This window comes from Rissa tridactyla, chromosome Z, assembly GCF_028500815.1.
Source record: "Rissa tridactyla isolate bRisTri1 chromosome Z, bRisTri1.patW.cur.20221130, whole genome shotgun sequence".
In the NCBI taxonomy this organism is placed as follows: Eukaryota; Metazoa; Chordata; class Aves; order Charadriiformes; family Laridae; genus Rissa; species Rissa tridactyla.
This window is the reverse complement of record NC_071497.1, coordinates 902657-921948: the sequence shown is the minus strand read 5'-3', so window position 1 is coordinate 921948 and position 19292 is coordinate 902657. Positions and strand designations below refer to the sequence as shown.

General features: G+C 49.6%; 1 protein-coding gene across 1 annotated transcript; it reads right to left on the bottom strand.

Annotated features, from left to right (window-relative positions):
• Positions 1–822: 822 nt before the first annotated feature.
• On the bottom strand, positions 823–17391 carry LOC128902653 (endoplasmic reticulum aminopeptidase 1-like). The gene is made up of 18 exons (XM_054186013.1): positions 16748–17391; positions 16044–16182; positions 14403–14537; positions 13703–13823; positions 13195–13349; positions 11012–11125; positions 10117–10248; positions 9444–9575; positions 9212–9295; positions 8615–8772; positions 8048–8127; positions 7579–7762; positions 5988–6144; positions 5713–5897; positions 4832–4993; positions 3805–3945; positions 3616–3697; positions 823–1772 (listed from the first exon to the last, which is right to left on the bottom strand). Exons 1-18 carry the CDS (start codon positions 17236–17238, stop codon positions 1626–1628), a joined length of 2799 nt encoding a protein of 932 aa, XP_054041988.1. The 5' UTR covers positions 17239–17391; the 3' UTR covers positions 823–1625.
• Positions 17392–19292: the final 1901 nt, after the last annotated feature.

Genomic DNA, 19292 nt, shown 5'->3' with positions numbered 1-19292 from the left:
TCAAACTACGATCACAGAACCCAAAGCCCTGCTCGTAGCACCAGTTTCGGAGCCGGGTGTTGATCTGTCCGATTTTCTTGTTTACCCATTCGTCAGTCCCCAAACAGGAGGGACAGAGGAGAACACAGTTTGTGCTCCCGAACCCTTGACAAGCCGTCCCAAGGCCCTGAGATCTTTCTCCATTGCCCTCGGACTTCTGCTCTCCAGCTCCTCACCGTCTGCCTGTACGATCAAAAGAGGGTAATAATCGGAGGGACGTTTCAGGCCAGGAAGCTTCCCGGCGGTATCCCTAACACGGGCCCCAGGGAGGCAGCAGACCTCCCTGTGGGAAGGGTCCGGCCTGCATACGGGACCCTCCGTTCCCCTCAGAATGGACCCCCCTACGACTGTTGCCCTCCTCCTGCTCTTCACAGCAGCAGTCTTAATGCGTGGAGCTGGCTGCTTTGGCGACTCCCCGGATGGGGCTCTATCAGCATCCTTAGTTCCCTCATGGTCCGTCTCCAGAGGCCCGTATCTGTTCTGTACGGGCAGCTGGGGGGGCATGGGGGGTCTGGAGGGGACCTCCTGCTGCCCCCAGCAAGTACCCGCTTCCATTCCCCGCCTCCATTCCCCGCCCTCCTCTCCTAGTTCCCCTCCTTCTGCCTGGTGACAAGAGGGCAGGGGATCATGACCTACAGGCAAGACGTAAGGAGCGCAATGCCCGTCTGTCCTGTTGAGTGTCAATGGGTACGTGTGACAACAGTTGCATTTCGATTAGGTGAAAAAGGGATAATGAAAAGCAAAAATTCCTGCTGAAACAAACTGCTGGTTAATCATCTGAAGTATAATCCACCAACTGGTTTTTTTTTATTTTTGCACAGAAAATGTACGTACTTGTTACCTAAAAGCACAAGAATATTTCCAGTGCGGGCAAAGCATCCACACCGGCAGCAGGAGGAGCCGGGCAGGACTCGGCGAGAGGGTGGCGTTACGGGCACCTCGGCAGCGTGCAGCCACCGCAATGTCCCCAGCCCTGAGACACCGCCAGAGAGCTCGCAGGGATGGGCCTCGTCGTATTTACTTTGATTGAGGCAATTTTAACTACACTTGGTACTTGGGGGTTTTTTAATTACCTGACGCTTGATCCAAGGTACAGGCTTGTCAAAATTACTCCCCTGGGAACACAAACCCTAAGGATAAAGACGCGTCCGCAACGCGGTAGGGCTGTAGCGCGTGTCAGTGTCGAGTAGCGCGGCCCATTGTACCTTTGCAGGAACGACAGCGAAGGGTCAGCACCTGCAGGTGGGAAGTTCCTCTGGGTTGTTCATCTCACAGTACCTTCGGCTTTTTCAGAAGCAATGCATTTCGCATTTCTAGCAGTCACACAACCCCCGCCCCCCCCCGCCTTAATTCACGCCACAGCATCCCCCTTCTCTCAGAAGTGTCACCTGGGGAGACACCAGCGAAAGGACCGGGTCTGTTCCCAGCAAGCCGCAACCGTGAGACAGACAAATCCTGAGCAGCAGCAGCATTAGCCCGCCTTACAGTGCCTCCCAAACAAATCTATCCAATTGAGCTGTCCCTCCAGCCCTCCTTTTTCATGCCTTTTCAGTTACTTCTGACAAAAATAAGCAAGGTGCCTTAATTTACAGATGGTTGTTTTGCAGCCATGTCTTGACTTTCTCCAAATTTCTATCCATCCATTGTATGTTGTCTTCAATGGTTTCGATAGCTTGCTGGACACAGCGAAGCTGTGCGCTTCTTTCATCCAGAGAACTGAAGAATTCTTTCACCTGTTGACAAAAAAGTGAAAGAACAGTCGATGAAGAGGCGGCCACCTCTCCGTTGCGCAGGAAGACCAGAAGAAACTTGTGATCCTCGAACCTGGCCTTGGCTCTGCCCCGCCTCCCTTCCTCCCTGCTCCCCGGCCCGCCATCCCAAGAAGAGTTTTTTGAAACGGTTTCGTAGCGGCTCGATCTCACAAGCCCGGCAAGATCACATTTCAAATTCGACCATAAAAAAACGCAGCTGCAGGAGCTGTCGTCTGGTTCCTGCTCGTTCAATAAACCCGTGTGGCCGTTTCAGCCGTGGCAGCTGCAGTGTTTCAGCGCAGACGTCACCGGGGAGACTGAGCGTCCCCTGCTCTGCCCGGTGGCTGCTCTGCTCCCGAACACACCTTCCCCCGAAGCTCGGCCGGGTGCTCCTGCTGGTACGGGCGGGACAACGGTGTGGGACAGACAAGAGACCGTGCGGCTGTTACTAGAGTGGCTCAAGGAGAGCCACTGACCTTTGCCTGCCGGCAGCTCCAGACCATTTGGAGGCGCAGCAGAAGCGTAAGTGTTGATGGCAAAGCACTTTCGGAAGTTTTCCCTACACAGGGACGTCTGCACCTCCTTTCATTTTTCTAAAAAAAACCCTCCAACCTCCTCCAGTGCTTGGGGAAGCCGCTGCTCTCACCCTTGAAGCACTTGGGAAGGCAGCCACTGGAAACCTGGAGGCTGCTTCTGCTCCTTGAATTCACTGCATTCCCCGCGGCTGCTGCAAGTATTGGCAGCTGCCTCTTTCACTTTTTTTCTTTTTTTTTTTCTCTTGTTTTTTTCCCCAAGGAGGCAGTCCTGATCACAAGGCTCAGGCTTGAGCTGGCGTTAATGGCAGACGCTTTTAAAAGATACAGTGACTGTACATACTGTACAAATTAAAGACATCATTTTCTGATAATTTACCTTGATGAGTGTGATACAAGACGCAAATACTTGTACAAAGTACCACAGAGACACAAATAGGATACAAGGAAGGGAGCTGCTGGATTTTCTCCCTCAGCCTCAGAGTGACTTTGCCTGGATTCAGAGACTCGTGCCTGAGTCCCACGGATCCCCAGGGAGACACAGCCACATTTCTGGGTAGGACACGGAAATGTCCCTGCAGCCCCTGCCACTGGCCAAGATGCTGCTCGTGACAGACTGGGAGAGTCCGCTCAGATTTAAAATGAAGACTGAAGACCGTATTCTATATTCTCTCCTTTTATATTTAATATGGTTGCATTACTTAGGCCTGTGTTTTGCCGTAAAGCAGAAAAGTCTAAACTGGCAACAAAAATTGCAGCTTCTGAAAAGGCATTGTCAGGAATGCCATTATATCTGCACGTGGGCCAGTCTGGGTTTTTTACCATCGACAGGGATTGTGGATTAAGTCGACAAAATCATTATCCTCTGTGACACCCAGGAGCGCGGAGAATTTTCCCCAGAATAGAGGATACAGAACAGCGGTGTATTTCTCACTGGCCTTCAGCATTTGTCTTCTGTACAATCAGTGAACAGACCTAACGGTTTTTTCTCACTGTTCTCCAGAGTCGGCAGAAAAAACAGAGGCAGGTAAAGCACGAACGGCAGACAAACGTTGACACGCTGCACCCAGGCCCGCTGCTTAAACAAAGAACATCCTCCTCCTGGCATTGGCTTAATGCTCTCCCTTCAGTAACCTAACTCATCACCAACACCATCGTTTCGCAAGGAAAACGCAGGGTCTTACCCTGACGCTTCATAACTGGCCGTGCTTTTACCATGTTAAGATTTAATCCCAATTTTAATTTCAGCTATACTACAGCTATGTTTTAAAACCAGAATCTGAATGGCTCACCTGTGCAAGCTGTGACCTTGTAGAGTACCGACTTGTCACTCCAGTGACGATGGTGGCTATGGAATTCGAACCAAGTTCAAATCTGGCAAAAAGAACCACCGATACTCAGAAAATGCCTATTTTTGGAGCCAGTAGAGTTTTAAAGTATCATTGGATAGAGAGAGCAGTAAAACAACTTCTGTTCCTTACTTTTCTACGAATTTCTCCCAATTTGCTTTCAAAAACGTCCAAGCCAGATGATAGCCGGCTGGGTTTTTGGAAACAAATACAATAATATGTGGAAGATCCTGAGTTCTTACAATGTCACCACGCAGACCTTGATCCATTAACCTAAGAATCAATAGCAGAGACGGAAGTTGTTTAGACCAGGAGATAAACCTGGCAAATTACTCATTTGGTACCGAGTTTTTGGTTGGAAGTTCCTTTTTCTAAAGGTCCTGACGCGTCATTTCTGCCGGGTCACTTCCGACTTCTCACAACAAACTCCTCGGCCACATCCATCTTTCCCATCGCTGTTATTTTCACAGTTACAGCTACTTGGCAGACCTGTATTCTAAATACCAAGCATAAAATCGGGGCTACAGTTTGCTCCTACTCAAAATCTCCAAATTAATGACAGTCCATCCGCCCCCTGAAAGAAAGGTATTTGTTCTACACTACGTGCCAGTGGAAAATTCGGACCTGCAAGTGCCCGAACAGCAATGCAATGCAGAGAATAAATAATGACATTACAGAAGAGCTAAAGCACGTCTCCAGTGATACGGGGACACAGCTCCATCGGTGTCGCATGCTGTCACCCCCATCAAACGGCGGAAGTCACAAAACGCGTGGTTTGCAGTTAACCCCTGAAAACCTCAGTGGTGCTCAGCTCGCTTAAAAGCAGGAAACCTCAAATTTTTATAAGAAACGTACAGCATGTGTGCCTGTAATCACAGTCACTAGTAAGGTAAATGAAGAAGTGTCTATCAAGCAAAGATCAGGTATCTTGCATTTTGTCCTAATTTGCTGCTGCAAATTCTGAGCGCGTTGACTCCTGGCACCAGAACACAGAAATGAAAAGGTGCAGCCACTTCCTCTGACCATATTACCTCTACAAAGCGTTTGATACGCCATGAAATGCAAAAGCTCTGAAACGAGACTCTGAATAATTCTATTTCCCGTTTCAATGGTCGTAAAGTTTCTCCAAACACCTTGCTCTTCCTGTGTGACTACTTACCACTGAAGCTTGTCCTTACTTCTGCTGAGGCTGAGAGCCCATTCGATGTCGTCTCTCTCTACGCTGAAGGAGTGCAGTCTGTATTTACTGAGCAGGAAATCCCAGCCTTCGGATGTTTGCGCTCCGACAGCATACACTGCTGCCTTCACGTCTGCTGGCAAGCTACAACGAGTTGAAGACCACGTTACTCTCCACGGCGTATTTAGGACCACGGGTAGAGACATAACCACGTCACCGTCGCACGTCCACTCGCACGGCGGACAACTTATTCAAAAATACTGGTCCCTGGGGGGTATCAGACAGGGACCCCTGCCGCTGTGAAACACTTAAGCGTATCAGGCTGTATCTCAGTGTTGCTCCTGCCTTGGAAACAACTCCCAGAAATTCTGGACTCATCATTTTTTTTTTTGTCCTTTATTTTTGTATGCTCCTTTCATGGCTATGGCCAGTGAGATACCGATACGGTCCCCTTTGGCCTGCCCAGGACAATCTCTCAGAGGTACTTTGGAGGGTGTTTTAGGGAGTTCTTCCACCATGAGGAGAAACAAACATCAGGTGAAGTTCATGAACAGTAGGGAACTGGTTTTACAGCGGCTATAGGTCAGTCTTCAGACATGTAAATCGGGGAATACATGTTATCTTCGCTTTCCAGAACATCTTTACCAAGCCAAGTTGTGGAGTTCCACATGATGTATGCGCTAGTTTGGGCACATATTATGCACCAAACTGCGAAGGCGCTGGGAACGTGAAGTCTAAGTTAGAAAACCACGAAGGCTCAACTTCAGCGCACGGAAAGGACTGAAGTTTAGCTCTTTTTGTAAATTAACTCTACTGGTATTAAACAGAGTATCAGAAAAGGCAGTAATAGTTACAGAACAGACCTCAAGGTCCCGTTGGATTTCTGCCATTCTGTAAAATATCCTTTGGCTTTGTCCACGCACGGCTGGTACCTGTGCACGCAGGCGAACAGCAGCAGCGAGTGCCTAAGAAATCTCTCAGACACTGAGCCTTCATCGCTCCAAGACTGCTTGTCAATCAGGTCTTTAAACAGATTGACTATATACTCCTAAGACACGGAAACAACACAGATATATTTTAAAGTGCGTTTTATAGGGTACAGGCAGAGTTAGAACATTCTCGATTTTTAAAACCTTACCTTTAACTGTTTCTCTGTACCACCCGTATCCCTCCTCTCCACAAGCCTGTATATAGGAATCAGCTCGCTCATACCCTGGAGTACAGGCATGATTTGTCTTTCGTGTTTCAGGTACAAACTCAAATCAAAAGCTTTGGAAATCGACAATTTGTTTACGCTAAGCAAGCAGACGACAGGGGATAAAACAAGTTATAATTAAAACTTAAAAGCAAAAGCTAAGTCAAATGTTTTGCGGAAAACTATACAAATAGGAATGCCTTAAGAGTATTTTCAAATCTCTTTTTAACTCTGCTTTTGGAAGTGAAATGTTGCTCAGCAGCTACCCAAGCTATGAAACCTAACATTTAACCTTTGAACTAAGAAATGGACTGTAAGAGAATGACCTCGGAAGATCGACTTTTTCCCCGCCTCTCTCACGCGCCGAGGTTATCCCAGCAGAGCCTCTCCCTCCTGCCCTCTCCCACTATTGCTTTTGCTCTGCAAACCACACACGTACAGAAGGAATCCCACCACTGAGATGACCTCCTCGGCAAAACACCCTTCCAGCTCAACATGTAGATATTTGGCCTGCAGTAAGCCTCGAAGCTACAACGCCAACTGCTCCTTCACTGTCTTTACCTGACTCGGCAAACTCTCTCCTACCCCTGCCAGACACCTCTCAACGGTTTCTTCCAAGAGCAAATAGAGAACTCCCAAGAGGTCTTTGCTCACTCCCCCTGCTCGTTTGTTCATCCTTCTGTGAATCCTTTTCTTCGGACTCCTTTCCATGTCAGCTCCCTGCACACGTTCTCATTTTGTCCTTATTCACCCGTCTCTTCTGCCTCAAAATACAAGTATGCTCTAGTCCCGCATCACAAAATGAACTCTGCTTAACTCAATTTGCATCTCTAGCTGTCCCTTCCTCCTTCGCTCTCGAAGCTCCTCGAACGTGCTGAAAATCTCGCTTCACTCTCCTCTTTCCAAACGAGAAAGACCTTTCCTCTGCTGTCCAAATGAACATCGCAACTAGGCCTGCTGACATCCCCTTCAGCTGCCAGCTCAAATTCATACGATCTTAATTATCGCCCATCTCCCTGCCACTGCCCTCTTTCTCAAACACCGGGAGCTCAGACCGGGAATTACTTCGGCCGGTTCCTTAGTTCTCTGAGCTGCGCACAAACGTTGGGAAAGCGCCTCTAGGACACAGCCTTTCCTAATGCATCCCCGGGAACCAAGATTAAGCCCGATCAGAATCACATCACGTCTTTATGACTGTAACAGCCTTGTTTCTAAACAACAAATGGCACCGGGATCTTTCCAGGTGCAAAAACATTATCCTAGTCCTTCACGCTTCACGCTTCACACTGGCATCCTTCCCTTAGCCAACAACAAATATTGAACACAACATGTTTCGCTAAATAGGGTTAGATAAATCCACTGCAACCAAGAAAAATCCTGGGCTTACACTGCTGTAAGCAGGAAAAGAATACGCTCTCCACCTTCTTAACAGATTTAAGGAATACTACGTACTTATCGGCACTTCCTTCCCCAGTGGTATATATGCAGAAACACAGAGTTTGTATTTTCTTCAGACTTGGGCAGGCGGCCATACCTCACGAGCTGGAATACGTTGTTAACCAGACTGGCTCTGTCGTTGCTGCTAATTGCTGTGTGGTTCTCTTTCAAAAGGTTAATCAGGCGATCCCATCCGTCATCTTCGTAGTGCACAATGTAATACCCATTCATGTCCACGTTGAATTTAACCCACTCCACCTCTTCCGGGAGGATAATGACATCTGGAAACGAAAATGGAACTCCTTTTTTTTTTCTTATTGATTCAAACACATCCTCGTACTACACCCAATGACAGTGTTATTCTCATTTCAGGCATTTAAAGAACACAGGAACACGGTTTCTAAATACATGAACAGATTGACGTCGTGGTATTACGGGGCTGACAAAAAATTGCTTCTCCGGTACCAGTAGTTCCAGTTCCCCGGTCCGAAAAAAACTGTGCAAAACTAAAAGGCTTGCAAACAAACGTTGAATACATTAATCTCCTATTTCGTCAAAGAAATTACCTGCTTTAGTTGTCATCAAAAATCTCTCCACCGTGTCAGATTTACTGGTAATGTAGGTTAGAGGAACGTGCCACGAGTACCTATTGCAAAACAGAAGTGCTTTGTTTAATGAAAGAACTTCACAAAAGCTTCTCCAACTTGTCCCACTCCAACCGCTGAGTAATACCTTTGCCCGCGTGGTAACGGCAACGCGCTGCACTCGCACCTCTGCGCTCAGCGCAGAGCCAGAGGCACCTAGCCAGCTTTCGTTTTGTTTGCTTGGGGGATGACTGACACTGAAGCCGCAACACTACAAACTTTCCAGCCTGGTCCCGCTGGCACGTCTCCAGCGTGGGCTCGCCCAGAGGCGCAGACACGGCAGCTCTGCAGCTTCTGCCACCGTGGCCAGGCGTGCGGGGTCCAAGGACAGGAGTGCTACCGATCCCGAGCTACACCGGGAAAGCCTCCCAGCCAAACAGCTCAGGGAGCGCTCCTCGAGAAGCAATTGTAAGAGCTCTTACTGGACATCACTGTCTGCCATAGGACAGTATTTCGGTTTGTGTGCTGAGATTGCCCCATTTTGTTTACCCTGTGGGCAAGGCAGCGTCTACTCCCTTCACGTAGCGCTCCTGCTGCAGGTGGACGTTCTTCCCTCTCACTGTGACAGTTACCAGGGGAAAGCCTTTTTGCAGTGTCCAGGTGTCCATCATTGCCCTCACGTCAGGAGGTTCTCTGTTAGTCCAGTGCTGGTTTTTAGTGAGGGAAACAGACAACACGGAGGAAGAGGAAGAAGACAGGAGTACACTGACAGTGAAACAGAAGCGGGTATGTCAGAACTCTAAAAGGCCCTCGGTATTGGTAAGCTCTACATAGGTGCGGTTAGACTGGATGACATCTCCAGCTGTTTATTTTGTGGGCGGTCTCATATAGTTAATGACATCTCATTAAGTTCTGCTGCTTTGCAATCAGCCCTGGGCACAGGAGTAGGATTTCTGTCCGATGTCAGAGAAAACAGATCTCCCGTGGAACTGAGGAAACTTTACACTCCCTAGGACCGTGCTCAAGCGGTAAAGGATGCTTTTGGAAGGGGCACGGATCAATGCCACGGCACGGAACAGTAACATCAGAGGGCACAGACACGTGCCAAACTCCTAAGCACTGGCAGGTGGAAAACCAGATACTTACTGCACTTGAAGATGACTGTTGGCTGCTTCTGCAAAAACCATCACCTTGTAGTCCATTTTTATCGTTACCTATTGTAGGGCAAATCTGAAAGGAAAAAACCCCAAAGTTTTGGGTCATCTCGCTTTGATGTCATAATCGTAAGTACTGGCCACAGTCCTCAGTAATATATTAGAGACAAAACACCAGAAGTTACGAAATTTGAAAAAAAAAAAAGAGAATAAGGAATACTTGCATTTGTCATGCTGTTCCACAAATCTTCATTTTTTGTATTCTGATAGCTGTATTTCTGCAGGTACTGGACAAGTCCAGCTTTAAACACATCAGCAGTCAGGTAGTCCCTCAGCATATTTAATACGCAAGATCCCTGAAAAAAAGAGTCACAAAGTGTTTACACAACTACCCCTTTAGCTGGCAAGGTGCTTGTTTCAGAAGAGTTCCAGCATACCACTAATCTACATAGCAGTTCACTTTTCTACGTCCCTCTGAATAAAAAAATACCCAGGTTTTATGCATATTGAAACAGTACTTTGGTCTTTTTGTGACGATTGCTCTTAAAAATATCACCGATTGAGCAAGTGATGTTATTGGTTTTTTTAATTACTATACATGCCAGCACCACACGATGCTCCAGTGAAAAACACTCCTTGGGTTAAGACCCTAAAAAAGTGGTTTAAGACTAAATTGATACAGAAGAGGTAGAAGAAGCAAAGGCTTCCTCATTTGAGAAATCGAAAACGCAACTGCCCTTTGAATCCACCCAGGTGTTTCCAACAAGGCATTATTCCAGTCATAAAACAATTAACACCGTGACTCAGGGACATCTTGTATGTAGGGGTAAAATCAGTAAAATACAATTGACTAGTACAAGCAGCACAACTGAAATCAGCAGCAGTTATGTACTTTACCTTCTCATAGGAAACGCTATCAAACATTTCTAAAATTTGAGCTGGATCTTCCACAGAAGTAGATATAGTGTGTGAGGAATTTAAGGCATCCACTGCCATGGCATCAAAACATCTCCGTAAGAAATAGTCTTCCTGATGGGAGGCAGAACCAAATATTACTACTAAATTTTGCTCGGTGACTACTGAATCCCTACGCGTTCACTTCTCCGTCCATTCCCCAAGATCTTTTAAGCCACACAAAGAAAAGACGACTCAGCTTCCTTTTTCTTCCAGAGCATAAAAATAACCTCCAACCAGCAGAACAGACAGCCAAGTGACTTCTGGTGTTTTAAACTAACTTAAATAGTTGAGCTAGTGAGACTTCAAAATAACTCCAAAAAGACACCTGCACATTCCAACAGTTTGATGACAGAGTGGTCAGTAAGCGTAAAAAAAAATTAAAAAAAAAGAAAAAAAAGGAAAAATGTGAATTTCCCTATTATCGTAGCCACGTAGGCTATGGCAAAATTCTGCCCAGATGCACCGTCCATCTGACTTCGGCAGAAAATGTCACGTATCGGGCCTCTGCTAGAGCTAGTGGAAGGATTTTGGTGTTTTCAAATCTGACCCTCTTGGAAGAAATCAGACAAAAGAATTTCTTTACATTTTTGGAAGTCTAAGTCTCTTCAAAAAAAGAATACGTTTGCACCGCAATCGTTAACTTCCGTCATCAGTTCACGAAAACATTTACATATAGTTAAATCCATATTCCTATCCTTCCCAGTTAACGTCAGATCATCCTATCAAACAGAAATTTAAAAGTGGTTCACAGCACTAATCTGTTTCATCTTTGTCCTTACTCAGTAGTGGATTTAGAAGGCAGTTATAAAACAAAAATACAGTAACAGCTGCTTACAACTCTCAGTTCTGGATGGGTAACGCTGACTGAGACGAACTCCATAAACTTCGCAAACCCTTCATTTAACCACAGGTCATTCCACCACTCCATGGTAACAAGGTTGCCAAACCACTGGGGGAAAAAAAAAAGGACTTCTGACATTAAATACACAATTTCTCACAAAGGTTGCATTGCATTGAGAGGGCTGGCAGATGTTATTGCTAGACCACTCTCCATCGTCTTTGAAAGGTCATGGGGCAGAGGAGAGGTGCCTGAGGACTGGAGGAAGGCTGACATCGCTCCAATCTTTAAAAAAGGCAAGAAGGAGGAGCCAGGGAACTACAGACCGGTTAGTCTCACCTCTGTCCCCGGGAAGGTAATGGAGCGACTCATTCTGGATGTCGTCTCCAAACACGTTGAGGAACAGGAAGTCATTGGAAGTGGTCAGCATGGATTTACCAAGGGCAAATCATGCCTGACCAATCTGATAGCTTTCTATGATGTTATAACGGGTTGGCTGGATGAGGGGAGAGCCGTAGATGTCATCTACCTTGACTTTAGCAAGGCTTTTGACACTGTCTCCCACAACATCCTCATTAGGAAGCTGAGGAAGTATGGGCTAGATGAGGTGATGGTGAGGTGGATCGAGAGCTGGCTGCGCGACAGAGCTCAGAGGGTTGTGATCAGCAGCACAGAGTCCAGTTGGAGGCCTGTAACCAGTGGTGTCTCCCAGGGGTCAATACTCGGTCCAGTTTTGTTCAGTATATTCACTAATGACCTGGATGATGGGACAGAGTGTATCCTCAGCAAGTTTGCTGATGATACCAAGCTGGGAGGGGTGGCTGACACTCCGGAGGGCCGTGCTGCCATCCAGCGTGACCTGGACAGGCTGGAGAGCTGGGCAGAGAAGAACCAAATGAGGTTCAACAAAAGCAAGTGCAAGGTCCTCCACCTGGGGAGGAAGAATGCTAAGCACCAGTATAGGTTAGGGGTGGACCTGCTGGGAAGTAGTTCTGAGGAGAAGGATCTGGGGGTCCTGGTAGACAGTAAATTATCCACGAGCCAACAATGTGCCCTTGTTGCCAAAAAGGCCAATGGAATCCTGGGCTGCATAGGGAAGAGTGTGGCCAGCGGGTCGAAGGAGGTCATTCTCCCCCTCTACTCTGCACTGGTGAGGCCACAGCTGGAATACTGCGTCCAGTTTTGGGCTCCCCGGTTCAAGAGGGACAGGGAACTACTGGAGCGGGTCCAGCGTAGGGCACCTAAGATGATTGAGGGACTGGAGCATCTCCCTTATGAGGAAAGGCTGAGAGAGCTGGGACTCTTTAGCCTGGAGAAGAGAAGGCCGAGGGGAGACCTTATTATGGCATATAAGTATCTAAAGGGTGGGTTGAAGGAGGATGGTGCCAGCCTCTTTTCATTGGTTCCCAGTGACAGCACGAGGGGCAACGGGCACAAGTTAGAACACAGGAAGTTCCGTTCAAATACACGGAAAAACTTCTTTACGGTGAGGGTGACAGAGCACTGGAACAGGCTGCCCAGGGAGGCTGTGGAGTCCCCTTCTCTGGAGATTTTCAAGACCCGCCTGGATGCAGCCCTGAGGGATGTGCTCTGGGCAATCCTGCTTTGGCAGGGGAGTGGGACTAGATGATCTCTAGAGGTCCCGTCCAACTCTGAAGTTTCTGTGATTCTGTGATTTATGAAGCTGCATTTAGGGTATGTTATTGACCGCTACGGAACCTTTTGCTAGTGATACAGCTTGCTCTGGCCTCTTCCCATTGCATTCTCCTTTTAGCAGTAATACAGCAAAACATGGGCTTCTACTCACATTCCACTCACAAGAAACCTTGCAAAGAAACCCCGTTTGGCAGGGAAGCCACGTACGAAATGGCGCACCTTTCCAAACTTCCATGTTCCCATTTTGGCGGCCTAAAATTAATTTCAAGGGCTGTCAACGGTGCAAAGGCCCCACAGTGCTGGAGCTGCTGGACTGAACGCAATTGTACCTCCAGCCCTGCGCGTCGGTGCAGCCTGCCAGCACTCCTTCCCCAAAAGCAGTCCTCCTCGTTCACAGACGAGCCCTCAAGCAGAGGCCGCTTTTTTCAGCTTCCAGCTCCAAGACCCTCCTCCCCGCACAGCATCCATCAACCCTGACCCCTCTGCAGGCCCTTCTGAACTCCTTATTCTTCCCCAGATCTCACCTGATGAGCCAGCTCATGGGCTATTATCATAGTAATCCGAAGTTTAGAAGACGCCGAGGACTTTTCAGGGTCATACAACAATGCGGATTCCCGGTATGTGGTCAGTCCCCAGTTTTCCATAGCACCAGACTGAAAATCAGGAAGAGCTGCTAAATCTAGAAAAAAACATTAAAATACTACTGGTATCGTTTTCCTCAATAAAGAACTCGCTTACCTGCTCCTCCCACTTCATGACTGCTCCCACATAAGCACAGGTATCACACACACTTCTAAAGGCTCTCTTTAATGTAATTGCAAAAACATACTTTCAAAAAAAGCTCTACACAGAAGACAAGGATCTTCAGCTCCCAGTGGAGCTTTTCCTCAAGTTCTGGCAAGCAGACACTTACTCCAAAAGCCTCTGAGCCAATCTGGGCCCTGTCTTAATACTCTAAATTTCTGGTTTTGTGGTATTTTACTGTCGGTGCTTAATAATGTTCTTGAATGCATGAAATTATTTAACACTTACCTTGTTTCGGTAAAGGATATGGAATGCTGAAGTAATCCTCATAGAAGTCTAAAAGTTTCACCGCAGCATCCAACGCGTAATCAGCTTGCTTGATCTTGTCTGGCACCGTATACACAGAAATCTACGGCAGACAAGCAGGCAGCACTTCAACCCCAACATCAAAAGCTTACAGAAGTTGCTCTTTACCACAGTTACTTCGATGACCATAAAAAGGGACACTAGAGCACATGCCTATCACGTCTCGCACACGGGCTACTGAAACATTTGCAGAAAAACATTATCGGAATTAGGAAAACAAGTGTTAAAACTCACCCACGAGAACCACCACACCCCTCCAAAGACTTCGACTATTTCCAGCCCTACCACGATAGAGTCACTCAACTGACACAGGTTTCCATTAGTGCTGATACTCCATGAAAACTGGAGTTCATTTGTGTTTAATTATACAATCTTAGATGAAACAAGCTGTCACCAATGCATGTAACTGTCTAAGAAGTAAGCCCGTTACCAAAAACCCGTGAAACTCACAAAGCCCAGAATGCAAATTGATCACCCAAGTACAGAATCAATTCCTTTCTCTCTTTTCCCTCCTGTAAAACGTCGAGACATATAAATCAGATGATCTAACTGCAAAGTAAAACATTATGTATTCATACAGACTTAAATACAAAAAAGCTCTTAGAAAATGAGACAGAGTTACCTTAACTCCACGACTGGTTATTTTGCTGACGGATTTAAAGTCCGAAACGATAAAGGCCACGAGGTACGTACTCATCTTGACAGTGGTATCAAAATGGTCCTCAACAAGCCAGGGAGTTAGATTCACAGACTTCACCTAAAAAACGAGCACAGCGCATCACCCAGTGTACTACCTGCGAGGACCCTGGCACCAGCAGTTGCTGTCTTTCTTCTCACTTTACAGATACTGCATTTTAAAGATAGATACTACGTTACAGTTTAAAGATATTACATTACTTTACAAAGACATACTGGAAAAAAGCCATCCCCGTGCCCACCCTTCCCCACAGCGAGAACGGAACTGCGCATACGTATAGACATAGGGGCACTTCCATTCAGAAGCGTTACTTACTTCTACACCGGTAAAACCAGAAAAACAAAAACGCTGTTGAGCCCACCGATGGAATTAATCTCTGCTCACACCGATGGAATTAATTAATCTCACACCGATGGAATTAATCTCACACAACTTTAGCTGATCAGCAGCTGTATAAATCTCAGCAGCCGCTGTTACACGCGAGAGAAGCGAGCTCCTCCAAATCGTGACTCAGCTACCTCGGGTGTGTGGTTTTGCATAAAATGAGGCACTGTTGGAGGTATCCATTTCCCCTCTTGGTTACAGAGAGCCCTAGCTGACCAACTTGACCGGCAACACGTTTAGCCCCACTGAACTGTAACACTGGCACTCACTCCTTAGTCATTTTTTTATCTGTTTCTCTACAAAAGAATTGATTTTTGTTACACCAACTTTCCAGACTTTTCATTTTTGAAAGGTACTTGGGTGAGGGGTGGGAAGTGCCGTTCCCTCGTATAAAGGTTAGTTTCCTTGCAAACCAGCAACTAATAGAACAGAAGAACTTACGGAGAATCTCTTACGCCCAAAGGAAGATCCAATGTACAAAACACAGTTAAGCCCATATATGCATACGTATTTATAATCACAAACAATATCTGTAGCTACTACATGTACAGCACTCTCACTCTGAGATGTTTTTTTAGAAGTCCAAAGGTTATTTTTTTTTTTCACAGAGAAAGTCCTGTTTATCTGACAATTAAGTTAAGACACATGCATCATGTACTTATTCACACACATTTCATCATTCATCTTAAAATCTAAGATCAACATGGAAAGCATTGTGTGAGTAAAAGAAAGATTTTGGAGGCTGCGCTGTGCTGATCATTCTCACACTTCTGCTGAGAAGCAGGAACCCATACGATGCATTATTTTCTTCATTCTGTTTTAACCTTGTGTCAAGACTACCAGCAATAGCACACACACGCTAATGGGAAGGGGAGGGGAGGGGAGGGGAGGGGAGGGAAGCTTGGAAAGGACCTTTAAAGGCCATCTAGTCCAACCCCCCTGCCATGAGCAGGGACCTCTTCAACTAGGTCAGGTTGCTCAGAGCCCTGCCCAGCATGGCCTGGAATGTCTCCAGGGATGGGGTGTCTACCACGCCCCTGGGCAACCTGGGCCAGTGTCTCACCAAACATGTTCAGGTCATCATTCCCAATAAAAGCAACTGCCTGAATATTCTGTTCTCCTTTTGCTTTTGTGTTTCAAAGATCATCAGTCAACAGCACATCATTAAAAGTATCCACCTACAATTGGCATATTGGACAGCGCAAGGTGCTTTGGTTCCCTCCTGATCTTAATTGAGAACCTGGCTTTGAAGGCTGGTTCATCAAAACATGGGAAGGCCATTCGCGCAGCTGTCGGCTCAAACTGTGTTGCTGCAAGCACTCTAAGTGGGGGGAAAAAAAAGGGTTACGGTCAAACACCTTCATACACACAGCGATGTCTGAAAACAGAGTAATTTCACATTTACACAGTAACTACAGGTACTACCAAAAGCTTTTGCATATCACAGAATCATAGAATCACAGAATGTTTAGAGTTGGAGGGGACCTTAAAGCCCACCCAGTGCCACCCCCTGCCCTGGGCAGGGACACCTCCCTCCAGCCCAGGTTGCTCCAAGCCCCGGCCAACCTGGCCTTGAACCCCTCCAGGGATGGGGCAGCCACAGCTGCTCTGGGCAACCTGGGCCAGGGGCTCACCACCCTCACAGCCAAGAACTTCTTCCTCAGATCTCACCTAAATCTCCCCTCTTCCAGTTTAAACCTGCTCCTTCTTGTCCCACGGCTCCCCTCCCTGCTCCAGAGTCCCTCCCCAGCTTTCCTGGAGCCCCTTGAGGGCCTGGAAGGGGCTGGAAGGTCTCCCCGGAGCCTTCTCTTCTCCAGGCTGAACCCCCCCAGCTCTCTCAGCCTGTCCTCACAGCAGAGGGGCTCCAGTCCTCCAAAAAGGGTTACCTGAGTTCTCCTTCCCGGGTCCTGTAGGTGCTTTTATAAAAGCCATGGAAGGACTCGGAGAGATTTGCCCGGTACTGGATGCGGAGGGTGTAGTTGTGCCCAGCCCGCAGGGGCTCAGCGGTGAGGAGTGCCACCTGCTGCAGGGCCTGGTGCTCCACCACCCGCGCCTCCTGCGCCGGGCGGCCGTGGCCAGCCTCGACGGTGGCCCTGGCGATCCCCAGGTGCTTGCTGTGCAGGACTACCGCACTGGTCTGCCAGGTGACTGTAACCTCGATGGCGGCGCTGCCGGCGAAGGTCAGGGTGGTGAGGTTGGGATGGATGACGAGGTGGTAACGCAGTGGGACAACATCCTTGGGGAGTCTCACCCCCTGCCAGGGGAAGGGCGTGCTGTCACCGCCGAGAGCCAGAGCCGTGCTCAGCAGCCCCACCAGCCCCGCCGCCACGGCCAACGACGGCCATGGGGGCGGCCCGGCCCGCCGCCGCGGCGCCATTTTACACCCGCCGCCTGAGGGAGCCGGGAAGGAACGGCGGGAATTCCCCCGCTGGGCACAGCCCTGGGGCGCGTGGCGCGGCACCGCACCGCACCGCGCCGCACCGCACCGCGCCGCGCCGCAGCCCCGGCAGCCCCCAGACTGCCTGCCGCGGCCGCCGGCCCCCGGCGCCGCCGCTGCCGCCCGTCGCGATGGCGGGAGGCAAAGCGAAAGCGAAAGCGGGGGGCCGGGCACTCCGCGCTGCCCGCCCCGGCCCGGCCTCCGCCGTGGGTGGCTGATGCCGGCGCCGCCGGGGAAGGGGAGTGGCTGAGGCGCTGCGGGTCGGTTACTGAACGGGAGCCGCCTGGGGAGAGGCTGAGAGGCGCTGGAGGCGGAGACACCCGTAGGGGACCTGCTCTGCCGGGCCCCCCCTCGCACCCCTGCGGAGCCCCGCCGCCCCCGACAGCTGGAGGGACTGCATTGGATCCCGCTTGCGGCCCCGGGGAGCCCTGCTGTTCCCCAGGCAGCTGGAGGGGCTCTGCCGGGCCCCGCGGGGAGCCCCAGGGAGCCCCGCGGCTCCCCAGGCCCCACTGGGCCTTCCGTGGGGCCCTGCGAGGCCGGGAGAAGCCCTGGGGCTCTTGGCGGGGACTGCTTGGCCCAGCTCATGCATCAAGAGGAGTGTGGCCAGCAGGTGGAGGGAGGTCATCCTTCCCCTCTAATCTGCCTTGGTGAGGCCACATCTGGAGCGCCGTGTCCAGTTCTGGGCTCCCCGGTTCAAGAAGGACGGGGAACTGCTGGAGAGGGGACAGCAAAGGGCTACCAAGATGCTGAGGGCACTGGAACACCTCTCTGATGAAGGAAGGCTGAGGGATTTGGGTCTCTTCAGTCTGGAAAAAGGACGGCTGAGGGGGGAATCTCATCAACACTTACAAATACTGAAAGGGTGGGTGTCAGGAGGATGGGGCCAGGCTCTTCTCAGTGGGGCCCAGGGACAGGACAAGAGGTAAAGGAAACAAACTTGAGCGTAGGAAGTTCCACCTAAACGTGAGGAGGAACTTCTTCACTTTGAGGGTAGCAGAGCCCTGGCACAGGCTGCCCAGAGAGGTGGGGGAGTCTCCGTCTCTGGAGAAATTCCAAACCCGCCTGGACGCATTCCTGTGCCACCTGCTCTGGGTGACCCTGCTCTGGCAGGGGTTGGACTGGGTGATCTCCAGAGGCCCCTGCCGACCCCGTCCAGTCTGGGATTCTGGGATTCTGGGCCCCACCCCAGCAGGGGGGAGTGAGTGAGCGGCTGCGTGGTCCTGGTCGCTGGCCGGGGTGAAACCATGACATGCTGCTCTAGCCTTGACAAGAACATGGAGACCTAAAACACGTCAAGGCCTTACTTGTCTTTCATTCCTCTATTCAGAGAAAGCAATTCCACTGCAGCGCGGAAGCTTTAATTAACACCCTCCTATCTCAGGCTTGGCCAATCCATAGACATATGACCCGCGAGCCCACATACACGTGGATGTCGCCACGTCCAGCACCTCTGGCCTTCCTGTGGGGCTGCCACCACTGGTGGGGCCACTCTCCACCCCTGCCGGCGCCCCGAGCGTGCCTGGGCCAGGAACTGCCGCTCTGCTCAGCATGTGGTGGAGAAGCAACGGGCTCCGCCATGGCCAATTCCATACCTGGACACCCCCGATGTGGCCCCTCCAGCTCTCGGGGGGGCTGGGGCTCCACACGGTGCAGGGGTGGCCCGGCAGAGTAGGTCCCCGTGGGTGCCTGGGGGGCAGCAGGGCAGTGCGGGACGGGGAAGAAGAGCCCAAACACCACATGAAATTCCACAGTCTTTTTATTAACGGCTGGGAGACGCAGGCAGGCCGGCTGTGCTCCTCCTCCTCCACGCCCTCCGGAGCCAGGAGCATGGCGCTTGCAGGCGGAACCTGGAGGGAGGCTCTCTCACGACTGCCTTCATAATCATCAGGGTTTGAGCCGCCAGGGAAGACACGAAAGCGCTGCCGTCGTTCACCGCGCCTTCAAGGGCTGGGGTGGAAAGGAAGAGAGCCGAGGTCAGAGCCCAGGTGCACAGA